General features: G+C 41.0%; 1 protein-coding gene across 5 annotated transcripts in view; it reads left to right on the top strand.

The window, feature by feature from the left end:
• The window catches only part of ARMC2 (armadillo repeat containing 2), a 103630-nt gene that overhangs the window by 43281 nt on the left and 35544 nt on the right, over nt 1–24805 (top strand). For all 5 annotated transcript variants that reach the window (XR_013382878.1, XM_077902853.1, XM_077902854.1 and 2 more), the window contains 4 exons: nt 910–1008; nt 4909–5084; nt 9856–9958; nt 11011–11234. Coding sequence is in view for 4 of the 5 variants with exons in the window: in XM_077902853.1 (XP_077758979.1) it covers nt 910–1008; nt 4909–5084; nt 9856–9958; nt 11011–11234 (602 nt within the window). In the remaining variant the exon portion in view is untranslated. The remainder of the gene's footprint in view (nt 1–909; nt 1009–4908; nt 5085–9855; nt 9959–11010; nt 11235–24805) is intronic.

Here is a 24805-nt window from a genome sequence, read left to right as displayed (position 1 = left end):
ATCACATAGCCGGATAAACTTCAGACAGTGGTGGCCTATTGTTTTTTTTTATCAGGAAAATAAAATTCACATTTATTGTGTATTCCTAGATATTAGGCATTGGGCTCTAAGCTTTACCTATATCATGTCTTTTAATTCTCATAGCCCTGAATGCAAAGATTTTCATCTCTGTTTCACTGATGAGGCTTAGAAAGGATGAGAACCAGACCCCAGCCAACCAGGGCATCAGTAATGAAGCTGTGATATGCACTGAAATCTGTCAGTGCCTAAAGTACAGGCTTTTCCTACTACCCCACACAGATTCACTTGGCGTTAATGGCATTGGCCCCACAATGATACGGCCATTTCGTTTTCTATTGGAAAGAAAGTCTTGCCATAGGCCTTCCTTTTAGAAAATTTTTTATTAAGCATGTTTCAAAATCCTTATTCTTTACCTATCTGAAGTTTTCTATTTATTCCACGTTACAGAGTGGTAAGTTTAAATAAAAAATAACTCAAACTATTTGCCTTGCAGGGTGCCTGGCTGGCTCAGTGGTGGAACATGCAACTCTTGATTCTGGGGTCGTGGGTTCATGCCCCACGTTGGGCATAGAGCTTACTTAAAAATAACAGCAACAACAACAACAACTATTTGCCTTACTGACAATAATTCCAACATTTACAAAGTTTGAGACATCATGTGGTGTCCTAACCAGAGTTTAAAGTTCTGATCTCTTTACATGATCTTTTCGGAGTTCAGTTTGGGGTGATTTGCTTAGAAGACAGGTAGTTCTAATTAGAATTAGTTGGGCTTAAATGTACTTTCATTCCACAGTTGATTAATATAGTGATGAATAGTAAAGACTTGTGATGGTGCTCTAGGTATAACTTTTTTTCACAGCTTTCTCCTGATCTGGATTTCTTTTGCAGTCTCTAAAGCCAACTTGCAAGAAAAGGAAACAGAAATAGAAGTAGATGAAGTCTTTTGGAATACGAGGATTGTACCGATTTTGCATGAATTAGAAAAGGGTAAAAAAACCACAGTTTTTGTTTTAAATTGAGAATATCTGTAGTTATTTATATGTTTCCCCACTGCCCTGAAATTTTTAGCATGTTTTGACTACCATTTCTGTGAACATGTTCAGAAACAAATGAAGTTATCTCTTTACTCACCCAGTAATGTATATATGAACGACATGTAAACCTAATATTTAGTGAGTAAAAACTATGCTTTAATTTCAGGAAGAGAGCCTACTTCTAAAACTCCCCAGGGAGTATATATTAATTATCACCTCTCTGCCCAAGGAAACGCTGGTTGGAAATCTCTGGGGAGGCAGTTAATACACGAAAGTGGAAGATTAAAACAGATTTCAGGCTCCTGAATCTTTGACTAAGTCTCATAGACTGCCATCCTTGGGAGGTGTGCCCATGGTTTTCTAGATCCAAACGTATATGTCCTCCTCTCCTAAGGTTTACCACGCTTATTGGGAATGCCACTCAGAGCTGGAAGTGGCCTGGCCTGGTGTATACCCAGCCCTTGCCCCGTGAAGTTCCCCAGCAGTGAAGGCCCGTGATCAATGGGTCTCTGCAAAGGCGCCCCATGGGAAGCTTGTCAAGGGAATGGTCCCTGCTTTTTCTCCTTTGCTGCTCCTCGGGGATTTCATTTCTGAAGTTGAAATGGGCTCCTCTGGAGCCACAGTCTTGGACCTCCACCAAGCTCAAAGCACACAGCACACGTTAGGCCCTTACTAAGCATTGTGGAATGAGGACTCCGGGATGCGCAAAACAGCGTAATAGATTCAGAAAGAGACCCTAGGAGAAGCAGGGTAAACAAGTCCTCCCCAGCAAGCGAGGAAGTCCTGTAAAAGACCCTACTTCCTAAAGGGTTCAAATAATCTCACTGTTCCTCGGCTCCCTTTTAGTCCTTTGCTGTGCTCGTGGCTCATGTGGGAGCCCTGGGCAGGGCTTGTGCTCCTGGTATTGCTACTAAGCACATGGCTTCGGGGAGCCACTTAATCTCTGCATGTAGCAGTGTTCACATGCAAGGTGACGTGGATTAGATTGGACCATCATCACTGTCCTCTGTAGCTCGAAACCCCAAGTGATGACTTTTCTCCTCTTAGAGTTACTGATTTTCACCCTCAGATTAGCAAGCCAGCTTAACTTTGGGCCCTTTATTTTAGGAGATATATGCAAAAACAGTGAGGAGAGCAGTCAGTCTGGGCAAAGGTATAAAAGGAGAACACGCTAGGAAGAGCGCAGTGGGGAGGATGGCCTGCAGCACAGAGGCCTATCTTGGAAGAAGTCTTCAGCTGGAAAGATTTTAAGAGAGTTCTGGGGACACCAACAGAGAAAATTGAACTGGAGTTTGGGGTTTGAAATGCCAACGAATCTCCCCTCTCCGAGGATCGATGACTCTGAAATATGGCCTCGCTCCCATCAACTTTAAGAATAGCAAATGGTGACAGGACTGGGCTACTTGAGTTTTTGAGGGTCTTTCTTATTTTTCTTTTTATTTTGACATAATTTCAGACTTACAGGAAAGCTTCAAGAATAGTATAAAGAAATCCTGTATGCCCTTCCCTCAGATTCCTCAAATATTAGTATTTTACCACATTTACTTTATTATTCCCTCTCTCTTCCTCCCTCTTGCTCTTGTTTTTCTGTAACCCCCCAACACACACACACACACACACACACACACACACACAGTTTTTTTCCTTTTTTGATCCATTTGAGAACAAGTTGCCAGTGTGATGGCCCACATACCTAATACCCTAACATATATTTTAAGAAACAAGGACATTCTGTTACACATCTGGAAACTACCATACAATACTTTTTAGGTACAAAATACTCAGATTTTGGCAGTTATCCTAATAATTTCCTTTGTAGAGAAAGAAAATCCTGGATTATAAATTCGAGGTATTTGTCATGCCTCTTTCATGATCTTGACATAGTTGAGGAGTACAGGCCAATTATTTTATAAACTGCCCTCACAAATGAGTTGCGTCTGGTATTTTCTCACACTTAGACCCAGATGAGGTATTTGGGGCATGTATATGGCAGGAGGGGTGCTGTGTCCTCAGTGCATCACAGCAATAGGCACATGATGCTGATCTGGTCTCTTACTGGGAATGGGAATTCTGATCACTTGGGGAAGGTGGTATCCAGGTTTTTCCAATATAAAGATAATATTTTCCCCTTTGTAATTACTAAGTATCTTATAGGGAGAAGTTACTTCGAGACAACATTGCTTTCTATTACTTATCAAACTCTCACCCACAAGCATTAGATTAGCCCCTTGAGAATCTTGGAAGCTCTTGAGCTCAAGTTGTCTTTTGAATCTCTGTGGCATTTTTGACAAGCCAATTGATATAAAGAGTTAATTTGATCAACAGTTTAAATTTTGACCCATGAAACTTCCTTTTTTTAGTTTCTTTTAAGCTAAAACAGCCACTCCTCGTTGAACCCACCAGGCTGAAGAGTTTGCAGAGGGAAACGTTAGAAAAATGCCTTGAGGTCTCCCCACTGCCAGAGAGTGGCCCATAGCCTGGACTTGGGGTTTGTGAAGAAACTGCCAGTAACAGAAGAATAAAACAACAGAACAAAAGTGTTCTTACAATGGAGCTCAGGTTTTTCCTTTTATTTAAAGTTAGTCTAAGTCATTTCCCAAAAATTCATTTATTTAAGTGCATAACCGAAAGGCATTGAAGGTTACTGAGCTATTGAGGTTTAAAATTTTTTCTTAGATGTTATTGTTGAAAAGAGCTAAAAATGGCCTGAGTCATTTCCTTCTTCAGGCGCACACTTCCTCTATGTGGGCTTTTAAGAGCACATTATGGTATTTATTTAAGATTGGTTTCCTAATTTTAAATTTTGTGATGGAATCTATCAGATAATAGTTTTCAACTGAATATCTTAGACTTGGATTCTTAGATTTCCCCTTACATTCCATTTTATGTGCTAGTTTTTCTTCCTTGTATGCCTGTGGGTATGGCTATCACTGCCAAAGATTGCTGTCCTCAGAATTCTCACTATAAAAGAAAATGTTCTAGGTTTCTCCTATTTCCCAACTAAAGTCTTCATTTTATCCTCCTGTCTTGTAATAACCACCTGCAAATAATAGTGGATAAGGTGGCATTTTGAGATTTTTATTCCCTTTGGACCTTCTTTCCTCAGGTAATGAGCATTGTTCTCTCAAAAAAAAATATTGATCACCGTTTTCATCAGCAGATATATTAGAAAATGAGTATATATTAGACCATGTTATAGATTGTCAGTCCAGGCTTCTCACTGTACCATGCTCTGTTGATCCAAAGATGCAAAGACATGACTCCTCTGCACTTAGTGTGACATCTATCTGAGGGCACTGCTCATATAACAGAACATACATATATATGTATGTGAAAAATGACAGAGTGCCAAGTAATGTTTGTGGAATGTGGAACGGTACGTCTTTTCTGGAGGAGCCAGAATGTAAACAGAGCTTTGATGGACCAAAATCAGTAGGGATGAAGGTGAGGAGAACATTCTAGGCCAGTGGAACTATGCCCCAAAGGGTTGGAGGTGGAGACACAGTGTTGTGCTTCCCTGAGACTGAGCCGAGCACCATGAGGTGGAGGCATTTGGAATACAGCGAACCAACTGGAATAGGTGCCATTCCATTCTTCAATAGGCTCTTTGAAAGACTGTGTGTTCTAGATAAGCTGACTGATTAGTAAATAAGTCAACATGGTAGGAGGTGGGTCAACAAGGTGAAAAAAAAAATCAGGTAGATGGAAATTACAAGAGAAGGGAAAAAGCATCATTCAGGAATTTGAAGATGTTCGGGGAAATAATTATGGGGTTTTACTTACACTGTGTTTGACACCCTTGAAAGCTTGACCTTAATTAGTAAGTGCTGCTTTACTCTCTTTGCTCTGACAGAAGAAAACATTGAAACGATTTGTGCTGCTTGCACACAACTTCATCACGCTTTAGAGGAAGGAAACATGCTTGGAAATAAATTTAAGAGAAGAAGTATTCTCCTGAAGACCCTATATAAACTAGTTGATATTGGTTCAGACGTGCTCAGCCTTAAACTTGCAAAAATTATTCTAGCAGTAAGTTTTTCTTTCCTCTGGTCTAGTAGACTGTAGCACATGAAAGTTTTATTTAACACTTTATTTGTAAATATTACAAAGAACATTAGAAATGTGGTGTGTGCGTTTAGAGTCTTGAAAAAAAAATTCAGGTTAATAAATTGGCATCTCAGAATTTGACTAGGAAGTACTATATCCAAGGCACTAAGGCTGAGTACGTGGAAAATATTCAAATAAACTCCTGTATTTGGACCGCAGCTAGGTTTTTACAAAAGGTGACAATAGGCAAATCCATTCAAAACAGTTCTTCAAGTAACCTGACTGGTGATGAGTATCAGAGAATGCAAGCTGTGGTTTCTGCCCTACGGTTTCTGCTGAGTGCTGGATTCTGCTACATGATTTAATAAATAACTTAGGGTAACGTGGGCCACAGACACACTGGCCAGGTGCTTTATGAACCAGTGTGAACCAGAGAAACAGCTGCATGCGGTCATGGGAAGGTGGTAACAGAAGGCTCCCGGGAGGTGTTAGAAGAAAAGGCCAGACACCAAATAAAAGTCTGAATAAACTCTGTCTCGAACAAAATGATATCATTGTTTGAGGGGAGCACTTTGTTGTCCCAGCCATAAGCAGTTGGAAACAAGATAAGACACAGTTATTATAGGACCTTCTAAAAGAGCCGCTAAAACAAATGAATGAAGCTTTGTTTACCTGGTCTCATAAAAGTAAAAGCTATTATGTTAACACCCATAATTCATACAATTTAAAGTCTGAAAGTACACAGTGAAGGTGAGCATTGGCATACTTACTGAGAGTTTCGTGAGAATGCCCACGGTTCCTGATTTTGATGTATTTCCCGAATATTCTGACTACAATAGCCTTTGCGATGCTTTTGGAGAAGCTACATTCTTATTTAGCTGTCCTCACAAACGATTCACCCTCTTTTAAGAAGCTTTGATATGATATTTGACTCTGAAAGTAACATTTCTTTGAAATGGTGATTTCGGTAGCCTTTTACTCCCCTCATTGAGGGTAAGTGATTAATTAATCAGCTTTAATGAAACAAAAAAGAGCATGAGCCACAGAAACAATGGAATTTAAAGTTGTAGGTAGACTGTATGTTAACTAACGAGAATTTAAATAAAAGCTTGAAAAAAAAAGTGGTAGGTAGAGATGAAAAGATACCAGCGTGCTCACCCCATTTCCTCTCTGGCCTTGGATTTGGGGTGCCCCCTGGGCCCAGGAGAGCCCCTGTGTGAGGCTGGAAGTTTCCACCAGGGTAGCTGCCCTGGGTAGACCCACGCTGCCGGTTACTGAGGGATCAACGCGACCTTTGGTTGTTCATCTGGATCCTAGACATTTTGCTCCATACCAAGCCAAAAAAAATAGATAAATGAGAGAGAGAGAGAGAAAGGAAGAAAATGCCATGAATTCATCAATGCTTTGCAGAGAAAATATTATTTTGGTTATTAAGGGTGCCATTCAAATTAATTCTATGAATGACACAGTTGAACTATTTTAGGGTAAAAGGCTAAGTGATGTGCCAGGCGGTGATGGCATTCTGAACGAAATTTGATTAGATAAAGCTCTCTGTGGGACCTTGACTGCCTTGCTGAATGAATCAGGGGTGATTGTGCTAGGCTGCCCTCCCAGTGCAGAGATGGGCAGGCTGTTCCTTCTGATGAACTACAGAACCAGGTCGGGAGGGACCTTCAAGGCCATCAAGCCCGACTTCCCATCTGCTACCTGAATCTACCCTAATGTTCCAAGCAAGACCTTGTTTTGCACAGGGCTTGGTGATGGAATTCTATGTAAGTTTTAAAAAGACCACATCATAAAAACTGTCAAAGGAAAAAAAAAATCAGCAAAAAAAAAAAAAAAAGATATATGGAACTAAGATGTTTTTAATATCTTCTCTAATTTCTGCCAATATTTTACCTACCAATTTAGCCTTACATTTACAATTATTTATAGTTAAACATATTCAGTGAACATCATGTCAATTGTTCTGACTTCTTCCTTTTTTTTTTTTTTTTTTGGTTAAGTAAGTTAGAGGTTTTGCCAGACAGCCATTTAATTTTAACCTTTGTATCAAAAGATCTTACAAACATGTACCAGTCTATATTAAGAATTTTTTGAGTACAAACATATATACTATGAATGCAACTATATTCAGGAGGCCAAAAAAAAAAAATCTAATTCCCTATACAGAGGGTGAAAAAATAAAAACAACCCAACAGTCTGTCAACAGTGATTATATATAGTAATAGTATTATAAGTGTTTTAAAACTTCTCTTTAATTTTCCAAGTTTGCTTCAAATAGAAAAGACTGCTATTTTTAAGGTAAGAAATAAACCATCCCACTGCAAGAGCTTACTTTGTGCCAGGGACTCCTGACATTGGAATACAGGGAATAAAATTGTCCCTGCCTCCCCAGCTGGCATGTAGCAGGAGAGACTCTGATCAACAGAACACCCGAGGGGAGGCTGAGTACTGAGGGCACAGTGGAACGCACAGGAAAGGGAACGGACAGCGTGGGGCGGAAAGAGCCGTTTTATGTTAGGTAGTCTATGTTCCTTGCATATGATTTAATATTTTATTATCTTTTCACATCTCAGTCATAGTTTTACAGTCACCAAAAGAGAAGGTATAGGAATGTGCTTTGGATGTAAACTGACCTTGCAGCAGGCTTGGAAATGATCGTTTTTTTGTTTGTCTGATTTTTAATGGAAACCCTGATATATGTTGTTATTTTCCCTTTGTCACTTTTCACTAAAAACGGAAGACTTGGGGGGGGCGGTGAGGTTAGTTGTATTCATTTATTTCTTCAACTCATTTTATTAAGTATATATGTAACTCATGCTACATATCATGTAGCGCCCCCCCCCCCCAAAGGCTCATGATGTAGTGGAAGATAGTTAACTAATTAAAATATATTCCCAAGTATTAAGGACAATATGTATTTCCATTGATGTAGAATTTATTTCTATTGTCTTTAGTCAGCTTATTTACTGGGTTTTTAAATAATTTTTTTGAATACCTGAACATTACATTTTTTTCTCATATCCTTTTCCCTTCTGAAAACAGAAGGAATCACCATCCTGCCTCATAGAACAGTTTCTGATGCTTCCACAACAGAGCTTCTCAGACTTGCACGTGCACTGGATCTCTGGGGAGCTTGTTCAAATGCAGATTCTGGGGGCACCTGGGTGGCTCAGTGGTTGAGCCGCTGTCTTTGGCTCAGGGTGTGATCCCTGGGGTCCTAGGATGGAGTTCCATATGGGGCTCCCTGCAGGGAGCCTGCATCTCCCTCTACCTATGTCTCTGCCTCTCTCTGTGTCTCTCATGAATAAATAAATACAATCTTAAAAAAAAAAAAAAAAAGCAGATTCTGATGCAACAGAGCCAGCCTGGCAGCCCAGGATCTGCATTTTTAATACTCACAGAGACTCCCCAGGTGCAAAATGGAAATGACAGTTCCTAAGTTATAAGGTCCCTCTGAGATAACCTGGAGAGGGCCCTGAGCAGGGAGGCAGAGGGATGCTGCGCTGCTCTGTGAATAATGCTTCCCTCCCTCTGCCCCTCAGACATGAGGCTGTTCATGCTGATCCTCATGTCTCCTACAGTGAACAGCACTGTGCCTGGTACACAGTAGGAGTTCATTAATATTGGTGGATCGAACACAGAATGAATCTTTAAAAACATGTCTGATAGATTCCATTATCTTTTTTTTCAACTAACTGGAAAGTCATTAATAAACAATATTGAAGGTAATTTTAAAGATACTTTTTAATGATAAAATAATGACCCATACGCCATCCTTTATCACACAGATGTATGTGTTTGCTCAAATGACCTCATTCCTACAAATATATTTTACATTCTTGCAATGGGGGCATATAATATTCCCATCTAACAGTAAGTTATAAATGTCTTCTTTTTAAACATGATATTCACAGTTACCCTTTCTGTGACTCCTTAATATGAATGGTATTGTTCCATAATTTATTAAATTATTCCCTAATATAGGACACTTAGGATATTTTTATTTTTAATTTTTACTACTTTAGACAAATATACAGCTAATTGAGACTACTTGATGTAGTTAGTCGTCCTCTACTGTGCTTTCTTTTTTTTTAAGTATAGTTTCTTATTGCCCCTGTGTTTAATTTACTTGAATATTTTTGTATGATTTAGAAGGTAATTTTAAGTTTTGAACACTACTTGCTATTATCTAAAAGCATTCCAAATAGAGCATCTAAAATAAATATATATGTGTTATCTAACCCAAGAATATTACTTTTTTGTTTTCTTTTATACAAACAATAGAGAATCATACCTTCCTCCTTTCTTATCTTTCCTTCACCCCTACTAGGTATTCTTTTCTAAATTAATCTAATCTGAATTTTTTTGTTATCCATCTTCCTTTACTCTTGTATATTAAAGCAATTACTCCATTTAATTAAATTGATCAACATCCTTCCCCCTTTTATCCTCATATACTCTTTAAAAAGTAACTAATAATCTCATTGTATAAGGATGAGACTTTATAAAGAAGTAAATACTTATCAGTAGAGCATGCTTACCCTAAGGATCATTTATATCATATTTACCATAAGTGAGGTAATTAAATACTATAGTTGGTAAATATGTAGCCTAAATTTAGAATTGTTCTTTATGTTTTAAAAATATACCCTTGCAGCACTTTAAAAATAGATGTTTGTGTTAAAAAATGATGGTGCATCTCTAATTCCCTCTGCAATAAAAACGTAAGTGTTTTCTTTCTCTGCAGCTTAAAGTGAGTAGAAAGAATCTTCTTAATGTCTGCAAACTTATATTTAAAATTAGCAGGAGTGAGAAGAATGACTCTCTGATTGAAAATGACAGCATTCTGGGTAAGTATCGTTCGGTGCTACCCCTGAGCCAGTGTTGCCCTTGAGTACAAGTGAGAAATTGGGGAGCAAAGTTATCATTGATGGTAGCCAGAATATTTTATTTTCTAGTAATATCCAGAAAAGTTATGTGATGCCTAGTTTTGCTCTGTCCTTCTCTGTGTTTTCCGCATTCTGCTTAATGTAGTCTTTGGAGCCAAGAAGGAAAGTTGCCTATTTGTTTTAAATGCCTGTAGTAACATTTTGTGACTTTCTCAAGTGTTCCCTACTTAAAAAACCATTTCCTTGTCTTGGATTGACCATAAGACAAAATACATTTAATGGTATTTGACATAATCAAAAGTTTTGGGCTTTTGATGTAGTAGGAGTGGCTCAAATCTGGAACAAACTGGAAGACAGCTGTTGTAGACATTTGACATCAAAGTGCCTCAAACGTGTTTCAGATATGTAGGTAGAGAAATTTTATTACACTCTTACTTCCTAGCTAAAACCATTTAATATACCCTTAAATAATTAAGATGCTTAGTTACCTCAATAAAAATCTTCTGTGAATTTGCATTGCTGATCTAAGGCAAGGCAGCAACAAGGAAAATGCCCTGAATTGTCTTTTTGTGACAAAGGGTAAATGATCTCTTTTTTTTTTTTTTTTTGACCCCAGCAGACAGGAACAAAGAAAGGTGCTGACAAATTTGTTGAAATTTTACTCTTAAATTGTCTTAACTATCAACTGTTCTGTAATAACTCAACATTTTTGTAACTAAAAATAAAGGATGGTAAATATTAGTAAGAGGCAAGAAATGGCATTTTAATGAAAAGAACCTGTTCGTATTTATGTATTAATAATCCCATCCTTTTGCTCTCATTACTATTTACAGAGATTTGTCTGAGCTACAAATAAGCTTCTCTTTTTATACCACACGAGTAACACGTAACAAGCATTTGGATGTAGGTTCTGACTAACATTTTACAAATTGTATTTGATGTTCACATACCAATGCCTTAAAATGTCTCTCTCCAGCTATTACACATTTGTAGTAATTCGTCTTTTTTTACAGAATCATTATTGGAAGTCCTGAGAAGTGAAGATCTACAAACTAACACTGAAGCTTTTTTATACTGTATGGGGGCTATCAAATTCATTTCTGGAAATCCAGGATTTCTCGATGAAATGATCAGCAAAGATGCTGTGGAAATATTGATGAATTTGATAAAGCAAATAAATGAGAACACCAAGAAATGTGGTACATGTTTACCTAACTCAGGCCACTTATTAGTCCAAGTGAGTATTTTACTTGAAAAGATTATATGTGTAAAATCAGTAATATCAGTTACTGCGGGGGCGGGGGTGTGTAACAGGTGGTTGCTTACAGCCAGGTGGGAGTGCCCGGCATTGGGGATCAAGAGAAGCAGCCGCTGCCCCCCACCCACCCCGTGTGTGTGTGTGTGTGTGTGTGTGTGTGTGTGTGTGTACCTGTTTCCTTGGAAAGGCTAGTCCATAGCTTTTTTTTTTTCTTTAAGATTTATATATTTATTTATTTGAGAGAGAGAGAGAAAGAGCGAGAGGGAGAGGCAGAGGGAGATTGAGATATCAAGCAGACTCCTCACTGAGCGTGAAGTCTGACTCAGGGCTCCATCTCACGATCCTGGCTGAGATCATGATCTGAGCCAAAATCAAGAGCCAGATGCTTTACCGACTGAGCCACCCAGGTGCCCCTATTCAGTGACTTTTCACGGAGCATCTCACTACACAGCTTCAACATCCGTTTCTGCTACCCTGCAGAGAAAGCAGGCCTAGGAGAATAAAAAAAGTAGCATCATGCCATAAAACAATTGTATGCTATAATCAGAATTTTAGCAGGCAGAGTTTTTAATCTTTAGAATTTCCAAGACTGGATATTGTTCATGAGGATGGGTAGCTAATGTCTTGAATCTTGTATCTGCAATAAAAAGCAAAAGTTAATGATATTGAGTGGACAGTAGTTGGGGGGTGTGTAGATGACCTGCAGGCCTGAGACTACAGGAATGAAGGTAGCAAAACTAGATACATTTAATATGACCAGGGGCAAGATGAAAAACATTTGTTATGTGTTAGTTTTATTACTTATTTTGTGGCAGATTTAATTTCATAGTTAAATTGTTTTCACTGGAGCTGCTTCAGCTCTCATATTCATTTTTAGATGAGATTTTACTTTTTAATAGCATTTGTATATCAGATAATAGCATCTTTGATGTAATAATTCATGAGATTTGAAATGTGCTTGTCAATTAACAAGGATTGATTGAGCACTCAGAGTGCTTGGAGCCTTTGGGAAAGTGTGTTAAAAATTAGATTTAAGCCCTGCCTTAAAGATGCTTAAAGTGTTTATGATGATCATTAATTTTGGCCTTCGTGGTCTGTCTCCATTTTTTTTTTTTTTTCCATTTTGAAAAAAGATTATGAAAACCCCTTTTAGTTGTGAATGATTCAAAATTCTTCTGGATGTGCCATCTTTTGTCTAGGAAGACTTAGAAACATTATTTTCATACAGCCAGTATTATTAGTGAGTTAATCAAAATTTTTCCTCAATGAAAATAATTATTTTGGTTATATGATTATTATATTTCCTGATGTAAATGCAAAAAAAGTAGAAGTAAAAGTGTAAAATCATATTTTTACCCTGGAATAACACATCTTAGTAACCATTCTTCCATTGCATTTTTATGCATATATATATATATACTTACATATGTATAATTTTATATAATTCTTGCTTTTTATCACAGACCATCTTATTTTTAATAGTTGTTTTTGCTTATTTTCCATTACTCTCTTCCTTCCTCATTTCTCCTCTTCCAACCAGTTAGCCAACACTGTTCACACTGATGTGATCACCTTTTAACATAATCATAGGTTTTCAAAAATGAGACAGTCTATGCACACCTGTGTTCTCATGTAACAATACATAGTATGAACCTGTTGTAGGTTTATTTTACATTTTTTTAATGACTACATAATATTCTGTGATAAAGATATACATCAAATTCTGAACTGTTCTCCTATTGAGGTGTTTACTCTTTTTAATTTTTGTGCAATGCCTTCTAGAATTCTTGTCTTATTAAAAAAGCTCTTTCCAGGGTGCCTGGGTGGCTTGAGTTGAGCAGCTGCCTTAGGCTCGGCTCATGGTCCCAGGGTCCTGTGATTGAGACCCACATCGGGCTCCCTGCTCAGTGGAGCGTCTGCTTCTCCCTCTGCTCCTCCCCGCTGCTCATGCTCATGCACATGCGCTCTCTCCTTCTGAAATAAATAAATAAAATCTTAAAAAAACAAAATAAAATAAAAAAGCTCTTTCTAACCCATTTATATACATATGTAAAAATAAATATATCATAGAATATAGAATAAAATACATACATAAATAAAATATATACATTGTATAATTGTATATTTACATTTGTAAATGTAAATATACAATTATATTGTATTGTATATATTATATTGTAAATATATATACAATGTATATATTATATTGTAAATATATACATTGAATAATTATACAATGTATATATTTTATTTATTTTTATATTATATTTATATATTTGTGACAAAATATATAGTATGTAGAAGTAAGATCAGTTGGTAAAAAGAAACATTGAGTATCACTGTGACCTAAAATATATCCAGCTCAGAAGTAGGACCTCTGGTATAGCAGTGAGGGCAGTACTAGTGCCCGTGGTCCTCTTGTCTTTCTTTTTCCCTCCATTCAGCATTCTTCGATGCAAACTGACTCACTAGGTTAGATGCCTTTTTCCTTTCCTGACATCCATGCCCCCTTCCTGGTGGTGTAAGGAGGGACACTGCAGTAACTTCTTTCTCACTCCCTGCCACCACTCACCAGACACTGCCTTTGTCTCCAGAGCCCTCCTCTGAGCCTGCCTAGGATCTGGCTTGGGCGAGGCTTAACATGCCTGAGGTTTCTCCCTGGAGTACAGTCCAGCAGGAGAAAGTGCCACCACCTAAGCATGTGCTCCCCCTGTGGTCACCAAGCCCCATTTGCATCAGCTATACAATGTCACTCTGTGTGTGTGTGTGTTTACAGCCCTGGAGAGGAAGGGGATATTGTTTTGGGCTATTTCATCTGCAGGACCCCCTGAACTAGACATTCCCTCATATTTAATTAAAATGAAGAAAAGCCATTTTATATATGATTGATAAAATGTAAGCAACATGACCTCAGCAGAAGAGCAGCTGAAAATCTACTCCTGTGAATATGTAACACTGACTGGCTCTTCACTAGCCAGCTCAGGTACAAATTCAACCACACAGATCTGGACATATTCAGGATTATTTATTCACACTAGTTTTCAGAACTTGGTAACTCTAGCTCATGAGACATTTTTAAAAAGCAACTTTATTCAACAGAACAAAAATAAGTTAATCACCATGGCTGCACCAATAAAATGTCTGTCAGCCACAGAGAACATGGCAAGGCGAAAAAGACAAAGGCAGGCGGCATTGGACAGGTGCGATGTCCTCTTTTGATGACTTTCAACCCGGAGAACCTCAATAGCTTTAGCACACTTTCTGGGGACCTCCTATTTATAAAACTGTACACATTCCAGTCTCTGGCACAAATGCTAGAGTCCTCGTGTTTCCCTAAAGCTGCCTTCTTGGATGCCTGGAAGCTGGAGCCTGAAGGTTGTATAGGATTTGGGAACCTGGCACAAAGGGAAAGGGATGAAGGTGTGTTTGACACAGGCTGCAGAGCCAGAGGGGTTCTGTGAGCGTCGGTGAGAGTCATAGGCCACAGCCCTAAGTCTCAAACACCAGGCTGTAGAGGGTGGACTTGGAGGAGCCGTTGGAGGTGAGTGCGTGGGGAGAAAGTGATGAGATCCAAGAGGCAGAAGGATGAAGGTACACGAGATACTAAATTGATAAGGACCAAAAAGCCAAAAAGTGAGGGGAAGGGAACATATCAGTGGTAGGAACAGACTGGAGGGTTAAGGTCTCACACACGGTAGCCCGGGTTAAGGGACGTCACTGTAGTTATTAGATTTGAGGCCGATAGTAATGGAGCTAAAAGGAAGGAGGTCATTGAATGGATATGGAAGAAAAGCTCCTCCACAGCCTCTGGGCTAATGCTGCTTACAGGAAAAACATGGAAGTTTTGAGATTTTGAAGGGTTTCTTTATGTTGTTTCTTGTATATCTATCTTATATTCATATGTGGTGATACTTATCACTGTGTGGCCAAAATCAAGAGACATTGATTTCACAGGTGTTAGTGGAGGGGCTGCTCGGTGCCAGGTGTGTTCCGGATGGTGAGGAAGACAGAAGAGGACAGGACAGCTGCCAGTAGGGACCTACTTTTTGGAGACCCCCGTGTCCAGATAATAGTATTCTGATGCCTTATTCTTCTACAAGATCATGGTTTTTCTACACATTCGATGATGCCTTCAGTTCTGCTGATCAGATACTTAATAGCATTTTAAGAGGGTGAGTGTGGCCGCTCAGAGGATCTGAGGGCCACCACCTGTGCACCAAGTGGAAGTAGTAATACTCCCAGTCTCACAAAACTGGAGCTATGACTTTGTCTGTAAAATTACAAGAGTAAAGAAGGTTCCACTGTGCGTGTTTACTGAATTCCAGAATATAGAATTTCAGGAGAGTTCCCCAAAACTTGGAAAAAGGGAAATATAGGCCAGGTAAAAGGCAAGGCCCCCTAACCACCAGTAGTGAATTGCATCACCCAAAGAGGTAACCAACACAGAAATAGGGACTTGCCAATGTTGATCTAGAATGGATTATCAGATGTTTGTCTCTGACTTCTAAAGGCTAACATTTGGGAAGGCATGACACAGGGGAACTGCTGGAGTCCCCTCCATCAGCAAGTCTGTTGTGGTCTCCATCATGCCCCCACTTCCTGGGGAATGGAGAACAGTCTTCTGTGTGTGTCAAAATCACAACCAAGCCCGGATTCTCCTGGTGTCTCATCTGTCCTCTCTCATTTTGAGAACATTGTGCACAAAGCTGCTTGACTGTAATTGAGGAAAATCTCAAGGTATCACATTTATAGTTAGGTGATTTATAGGTACATAATGAAACTGTTAAAACCCAGCCTGTCTTGAACTCGCATTCCTATTTTTTCATTCCTTTGTATTTCCAACCTTTCTTCTTTACAGCCTGACTCATTTGATTTTGAGTTCAATCCACAGAGAAGTGTATTCTTTCATTCCCTGCTTCAGATACAACATTTTTAAAGTTAGACTATTTTTCAGCACCCAGATAACATGGTTTACTTCTCTCCCTTCCTCTAGTGCCCAATTCACTTCTTTGGCCTCAAAGCCTGCAAGTGTCACCCCAGAAGGTCCTTCAAATCCTAATCTTTCTCCCTCTTTTGCTCAGTGCATCTCTCATGTCATCTTCTTCCTTTTTTTAAGAGAACATTTCTCGGTTATATTAGTCCTCCTGGCCCTTGTCAATCCCTGCTCCATTCTTCACCTTGGCTTGAGTTTGGGGAAAAGGAAAGTGAATTAAATGAAGAGATGACTCAGACATTTTGAGCCTGGATGGTTCAGAAAATGGAGAGTTGTGCAAGGAACTGATTTGGTGAGAGGAGGAAATTATGTAATTAGTCCTCATTGAAAACTTTAAGGTGCCCAAAGAATAGCCAAGTGGGGCTGTCTGGTAAGCAATCAGAGTTATGAACTTAGCAGAGAAAGTAAAGCTGAGAAAGCAGATTTCAGGTCATCTGCATGGAGGTGATAGTTGAAGTCAAGAAAGACAATGAAGTTACTTACTCAAGGGGAGAGTAGAGAAAGATTATAGAGGAGGGCTGAGAACAGCTTTTATAGAATGACCAAATTTGTGGAATGGGAAAGAAAAATAGAAAAAAGAAGTGGCCAGAAAACTAAGAAAGGACAATGTCCAGGAGAGTAGAGATCTTAAAGCATGAATTGGGTTGGTCTTGGTCAGCTTTGGCAAATGCTACAGAGAACATTCACCAGAAGAGGGCTTCTGCTCCTTTGTATGCAGAAGTTTGAGTAGGCAGATGGGATGGAGTCCTATCGCTAGCGGTCCATGCTCTTTGAAGCTTGGATGAGTTTTTTAAATATCTGTATTTTTTAATTAAAAGGTGTTTTGATATGGTTGATTTTTTTTTTTTTTTAAGAAACATTTCTAAGCCCTAGAGTAAACTCCCTGCTTCGACTGATCTGAGTTCATTGCTGTATTCTGTGTTCAGCTCCTCTATCATGTCTTCAAGATCCTGATGGTCCATTTGGCTTTGTACCTGGTGCTGGGACAGGGCTTTCTAGTGAGGAAGGCAGAGGCCTAAGCTGGCCTTTGAGCTCTCACCCTATCAGTGCTTCTCAGTCGCTGAGCCTTCCCTTTCTCATCTTTAAAGGACCAGTTTAAGGGCCCTTGGGTGGCTCAGTTGGTTGGGCATCTGACTCTTGGTTTGGCTCAGGTCATGATCTCAGGGTCATGAGATTGAGCCCTGAGTCGGGCTCTGTGCTCAGCTCGGAGTCTGCTTGAGATTCTCTCCTTCTCCCTTTCCCTGTGCCCTCCCCAAGCTCATGCATATGTGCTCTTTCTCTATCTCAAATAAGTAAATAAAATATTTTTAAAAAAATAAAGGACCAGCTTAATGGATAATTGGAAAAATTAAATGAGAGAATAGGACATGGCACATATTTGCCACATGATAGGCACTCAGCAGACATTTTTTTTTCAGAAATTTATTAAACAAAATAAAATCAGAATTACCAACACCTGAAGCTTCAAAGAGCAGTTTATTCTGATGAGGAAAAGGGAATCATAAGAAATTAAGATGGCAGTGTTAGGGGTGGATTTCAAATCTTGGATCTTTTTCATTTTTCTTTCTTTGAGAAGCTATGTGGAGAACCATGCTGAATAGAAACTAAAATTGGAAGGGGGTGTTCTCTCAACAGCGTGGGATTCTGGGTACTTAATGGACCCCCAGTCTCAGAGTCAACTATTCTCTGCTTCAAGGATTTGGGGAATTTAAGAGATGCCTTTGACTGAAGTCTGGAGATTCAATGAGGCTGTGATTTACATAATATTAGTAATTAACGACTGTACCAAGGTGGTTGGGGTCACTTAAATCTTGCTTTAGTTATATTTAATAGTTTTAAAATGTAGATATGAATACATATTTCAGCAGTTAATTATTATGAGTATGCATACTTAAGTAGGAAAGTATGTTAGCTCTTTCTCTGGCCTACCCTTGCCAATGGGAAGCCTACCTTTCAGACCATAAAATCAGAACCAAGGCAATGATTTCCACCTGATAGAACCTTGCTGTGATAATTGGAGGAAATAAGCTGCATACCTATGAGAGCAGATATCCCCATGATTCTATTTCTTGCGTTCTTTTTAAAAAATATTTCTTAAATTCTTATGATATTAATGGAGATTTGATGATCAAACAAAAAAAAACATTTTTATAGCATCTTTTTTGAAGGTTTTGTTTGAAGAGGAAGCAGCAAAAGAGGTCATTTATTTTTTTATTGTTTTAATTGAGGCATATAATTTCTAATACAGGAAAATGTTCAGATCTAACCCGTTTGATGAGTTTTGACAAAAACATACAACCGTGTAATACACACCCCTATCAAGATGCAGATTTCCAACACCTCAGAAATTTTCTCCCACCTCTTTCCAGTTAACCCCCACTCTCCTACCCCACAAAGGGAACCATTTTTCTGATCCCTTTCACCATAGATAAGCCCTGCCTGTTCTAGAGTTTAATATAAATGGAACATACAGTGTGTGCTGTTTTGTGTCTGGCTTTTTTACTTTTTAACTTTTATTTTGAACTAAGTATAGGTTCACCACAAGATGTTGCAAAAAATAGTACAGAAAGGTCCTGTGTCCCCATCATCTAGCTTCTCCCAATGGTGACATCTTACGTAACTACAGTACATTATTGAAACCAGCAAATTGTACAACGCTGTTAACTAGAGTACGATTTCTGGCTCATTTTGCTGAGAGTTTACTGTGTTTGAGATGAGATGAAACTTTTTTCATCACAACCTTTGGTCTTGGTTAGGCTTGCTAATTTTGTGACGATGTATTTGTTTGTGGGAAGGGGACTGCTATTTGCTACTTAGGAGGCTTCTTTTCTATAAGGAATAGCAGCAGTATGACTAATAACTCACTCATGCGATTGGCGTGAGAGGATAGGCAGTCAGAGCCCCGGCCCTTCCTCTTCACTCCCCCTCCCTTTCTTGGGAAGGACCTGTGAATCTGTAACTCGTGTTCACCTTGGACTTCCCAGGGATGGCATATTCTAAAGATCTGGGGACACTCAGAGTCCCCAGACATGTCACGTAGTGCCTTGGGTTTTGAACCTGGAAGTAAGAAAGAAACTAAGGCAGATAGGGACGGGGAGAAGATTGTCACTGTAGTTGGAAGCTATAATTTACAGCTGAGGCAGGCAGGCATTCTAGTCCCGAACCCCTGCATTAGCCCTGGCCACCTCATCACTAGCTGCATCTGGCCCGGGAGGAGCAGAGGAGATACCTTGTGCCCCCCCATCAGGAAGTGGCCAGGAGTATCATGCAGAGGAACATCTCTTCAACAGGAACATCAAGAGTGGGAAATAAGTATTCCCACTTATGCCTATTGTTTTGGGAGAGAGACATTTGCTTCTTAATTGCTGTCCTTTCTGCTCAGCCTCACCTCTTCACTGTAGACAGATCGGTTGTGGCAAAAAAGAAACGTCACTGACTTTCACAGGTAATCGGGGAAGTTGATGTTATTACTTGGTAGTTCTTGGTGTTACATTATCTCTCTCGGACTCGGTGTCCTCATTTTACCGCCCTGACATGCTATACAGTCTATGCGACGTTCACAATTTCCAGTATGCTGTACATGTAATAACCACCACCAGCCGAATCAGCTACCTACTTATTTGACCAGGGTGACCGACATAGAGGCAGTAACCAAAGAATGAACAAAGGCTGGTGTTCAACAGGGTCTCAGGAGAGGGCACTGGGGGGTTGAGGCGCATAGAAACATTTCCTGCTGGAGTCGGACACCCATGGTAGGAATGTGCCAGAGGGGCCCAATAGCCAGGCACCAAGCATCATCATCGAGCTTTAAGGATTATTACTTTCATATGCGTCTGTCTTAGCTCCAATAAAATGCTCAGGAATTCGGGGTGCTAGCGGTTTCATGTGCATGGTGGCATCTTGTCATTGATTTCTCGTGTCTCAGCCAGGACCGTATGAATCATAGGAGACAATATGAAACTTCTCAGGTTACCACAGAGGCCCTGGTTTGGGCATCTATGTGGTTGCGAGTGGGCACAGATCCAGAAAACGAATGTGCTTTTATTAATAGAGGGAGATGGTTTTGCTGAGGCTGGAAAACGGTGTGGCTTTGGTTCTTAAATCATTTGACACTGTTTGCGGTCTCTGGCGGCTGTGTTTATTCTTTCGCATCATCAGCGGGAAGCGAACCATTTTGCAGTTGGCAGTTAAGTTGAGATAAAGCTCGAGGGATTTTGGTTATGGATATTCCAGATGATTGAGAAATATAACAAATGCTTTTAGAGACAGCCAAATGGAGTGGGGGGAGACAGCAGACAAGGAGTTGGAGCTTATGATGCCCACCTACCTGGTAGCTGGTGGGCTTTCGGAGACTCAGTTTCCTCATCTGAAAAAGTAGGGCTCGTAATACCCTTCCTGTCTGCCTCATGGGGCTGGTTTAGGGAGCAAATGAGATCAAGTTTACAGCACAGCTTTATGAACCATAAAGTGAGCTGCTCAAATTCTTTCCATAATCGCATTCAATGCATAAAAATAAATGAAACTGAATCCCGATGCTGATTTTGGTAGAGGAAACAGAATAACTTTCCAACTATTAATGGTGCGGTTTTTTAATTGCATTATGTTCCAGAGGTTTCTTTGAAAGCTGGTTTTTGAAATTGGGAAAATGTTTCTCCAAGGAGCAATATCATGATTGATGGCAAAGTTCCCAGGCTAGCCAAAAAGACTGCTTAACTTCTGAGGCACTGAAACAGAAGTTCAGTGGTGGGCTGTGGGCTACCAGCCCCTGTGCTCTGGGGCAGCCCTGATGGTGGCTGGATGCCTTCTAGGGCAGGAGCTGGTGAGTTCCCTGGGGACTGAGGATTCGGATGGAGGAAGAGTGCAAAGGGAAGAGAGAGGGCCATCCACCCCGGAGATGAGCAGTGTGTGGGGGCTCAAGTCAGTCAACCGGCATCCCCCACCTTGCGCCCACCACGCCTTGTGCACACCTCACTGCAGTAGAGGCTGCATGAATGAGGCCCCAGCTCTGGGCCTGTCTTGTCGCTCCTAAATTCCATGATATACATCAGGGGGGCCTCACCGTTTAAGACAACCATTTCTTGTGTTTGCTAAGGTTTTTCAATTAAGAGTTGAAAACATATTGGAAATTGATAACTGAGCGCCCGTAATCAATTTGGAAAGAAACAAAAAAAAACCAAACAGATGCTTTTGAATTCGCGTTTTGCTCCACTAAAATGCTGTTTATAAATAAGAAAAGCCTTTGTGAGTTATCCAGTCACTTCTCACTATAATCTTTCCCTGTACAGTGCGTCTCCCGGTGTCGACGACACAGTGAGAGCTTTCGGTGCTAGGCAGGACAGCTTTGCCCACCGCATCAGGCATTTTGCCTGGAGATTCTGATCGACGGTGGGGCCCAGTACCTCCTATGATCAGGGAATTTGGGGAAACCGAGAGAAGCAGCAGCCTCAGAAAAAAACAAGCACCCTAAAGTCGTAGAGTGGAACTCGGTCCGTTGTCAGGAGCAGATGAGTACCAGGAATCACAGCAGAGTGCTGCTTTCTTGGCATATACCAAAGCTGTAGGGTGGTGCCTCAGACATCACCTAGCAACTGCTAAAAAGCCAGGACGCCAAATTCTTATTCATCCTCCTTGTAGATGATCAATTCTGTGATCTTGTCCTTTCTCTTCTCCCACTTGCCTGGCTGCCCCCTGCAGTTGCACATTAGGAGATGGGAAGAGAAGGAAAGGAATCGAAACACGTTTTTTCTGTTTGCTCTTTCTTGGTGAGGTGACACTCAGGAGCTGGTCCAGTAAGCCTGTTACGAGCTCACCGGGCATCTCCATAACCACCTACCTTGTACTTCTTTTTCTGCCCTAAAGGATTTAAGGCATTATATACAGTAAAGCAGAAAAGTACATAACTAGGTAGTCAGGAACAACATACATTGGAACAGAAAGTTAAGGACCGGATACACTTCCGCAAGCTTAAAGCCTGCACTTGGGTGAACTCCTGCTTTGGGGGCAGGCCCTGTGGGTGGGCTTTCCTGGTGGGGGGAGGGAGAAAACTCGTTCGTGATTTCTCTGTTAAAAGTGGGAGCGAGGCTGGAAGTTAAGTGGGTTGACCAGAAATTGGCCTTTCCTGTTCCCGCAGTATTTAACTAGACTCCCCTCCCACCCATCTTCATACATTTTTCCCAGAAACAGCCCCTGGCCTGTGCTTGGCAGTCAGCGCCACCCCCACCCCCGCATGAGATTCGAGGCTCAGAGCCAGCTCTCGAGATGGGGGAAGATGGGGGAAGATGGGGGGCCTGCATTGCTGCCTCTGCCCAGTGCCCCCCCCCCCATCCACAGCCCTCAGGGCTTTAGGCTCGGGTTCACCACCAGGCCCCTGCTAATCCTCTGCGCTTTCTTGCCAGAGCCTTCTTAAAGGGGAAAGTCCTCCTCCTTTTTGCTCCCTTGTCCCTTCATCTCCTTTTCCTCCTTTTCTTCTTTCTCCTCCTCATCTCTTTTTTTCCCTCCCCTCCTTCTGTGCTTCAGCCAGCCAGCTTTTTGTGGGCTTTTTATTTGTAATCCTGGGAGTACAAAGAGGGATAAGAAATCATTTGTACACGAAGGAGCTAACGGTGGGAGAGGAGGTGCGTGGAACAGTGATGAGGCTTCTGTGTCGGGCCTGGTACAGACGTGGACCGGATGGTCGGTTAACCTGGAAGAGGAAGGGACAGGCACCGGCCAGTCTGCACCGGGAAGGGAGCCAGGGCTGGTGCGGAGAAGGGAGCGGGAGAGGGGCAGGCCGGAGAAGAGGCAGGAGTGGGAGCCAGGAGGCCATTCTGGGGCTGTCCGAGGATGTGAGTGTGGTGCAGAGTTGGAAGGGAGGGAAGGAGGGAAGGAGGTGAGCCTGGAGGCGCGAACTGCACTGTGGAGAGTGAGCAGCATCTTTAAGAGCCGCATTTTGCTTGATAGGCCACCAGAAGTCAGAGGAGGCCTCTGGACAGGGAAGGTTGGGTTTTGAGGTGGGATGATCAGGTGACCCATCTGTGTGAGCAGGGGAAGGGGGCCAGAGTTCAGAGCCTAGGAAGGAGCTGCTGTAATAAATGAGATAGTATAGCAAACACGCAGGAACCGGTCCCCCTCCAGAAAGTCCATGTTTCTTTTATCCATTATTTTTTTATTCCTCTGCTCCTTTAAAATCATCTTAAAATCCATCTCCTCAGAGATATTGTCTGATTAATTCATGGCTTTCTGGTATCCTTCCCTTTCTATTTACCCTGCTCTTTCCTTCGTGGGTATCCATGCATTCATTCATTCCATCCACAAATGTTTATTGGGGACCTACTATGTGCCAGGCACTGGATTTGGGTATAAAGGCACAGTGATGGAAAGACAGTGTATGGGCCCTCACTGAGCCTTCAAGTATAGAGGAATGGACCTAATAAAACATAATATGAAATAACCTAACCTTCAGCAGTTTGTGATGGGTATATGGTATGAGATGAAGTCTGAGGGGTTGGTAAGAGTCAGATCACACAGGGCCTTGTAGATCATAGTCAGGACATGGAATTTATCCCAGGAGAAATGGACAAAAAGCCAGCAGAGCTTATGGTGACCGGGAGCAGAAAGACAGGATTCTGGGGGAGGGGGCGTCACTGAGCTTGGAGCTTGAACAGCTGGGTTGATGGGGGTGTCACGTATTGAGGTGTTACCAGGGATTTAGCAAATGTGTGGCATGTGTTTTGCATAAGTTATTCTACCAACCTCACGGCTGACACACCTGCCAGTATGTGATGTATCCGATCTCAGTCAACGCTGCTCCTTCCCCACAATGTGGCACGTGCAGCAAATGGGGAAGGATTTAAAGTCAGGTGGCGTATCACCCGTAAATGTGTGCTTCCACCCTGGATTTGGGCCCTTTATCAAAATTGCATTTTGGGAATAAAAGAGCCATGAGCTGTCTTTTAACTTTTTCTGATGAGATGAGAAAAATGGTGGAGAGAAAGAGAGGGAAAAACTGAGGCTGAAACAAGAAAACAAAAGTTCCTAAGAACACTACCATCCCTTTTGCTGACAGTGTCCCTTGCCAGAAGTTGAATGTGGGGAGCAAGAGGATGGCTGTAGATGGATGTGCCCAACCTGTGAAGCCTTGGGGAGCAGGGAGGAGGACGTGTTTATGTGCACGATTGTTAGAATGGGTAGTCCACAGCCTCTGACTGCCTGGCTTCAGGTCAGGATTTACTTGGGCATCTGGGCTCTCTGGACTCCGAGAGGGAAAGCTTGTGAGTCATTCCTTGGACTGATGTAAACCAGCAGCGCTTGAGCGCCTGGGCTGTCTCTAGAGAAGGAGAACAGGTAAAGCCAGGGTCAGATGATGAGAATTTTCCATTTTACAGTGGTGATGGCCTGGAAAGCCTAGAATGATTTATTAGCCTTCACAGAAGACCATTCCTTAGCTTAGGAGACTGGGTTGTAGATTCAAGGTGAAGGGGGACATTCTAGGAGTTTGTCTTTCCCTCCAATGTTTGGGATGCTGAAGATTTCAGGGAATAACTTACTGAACTGCTGTATCATTGAATTGACTTCGGAA

This window comes from Canis aureus, chromosome 7, assembly GCF_053574225.1.
Source record: "Canis aureus isolate CA01 chromosome 7, VMU_Caureus_v.1.0, whole genome shotgun sequence".
In the NCBI taxonomy this organism is placed as follows: domain Eukaryota; kingdom Metazoa; phylum Chordata; class Mammalia; order Carnivora; family Canidae; genus Canis; species Canis aureus.
Note: the sequence above shows the minus strand (reverse complement) of the source record. Positions and strands in the feature narration are given on the sequence as shown.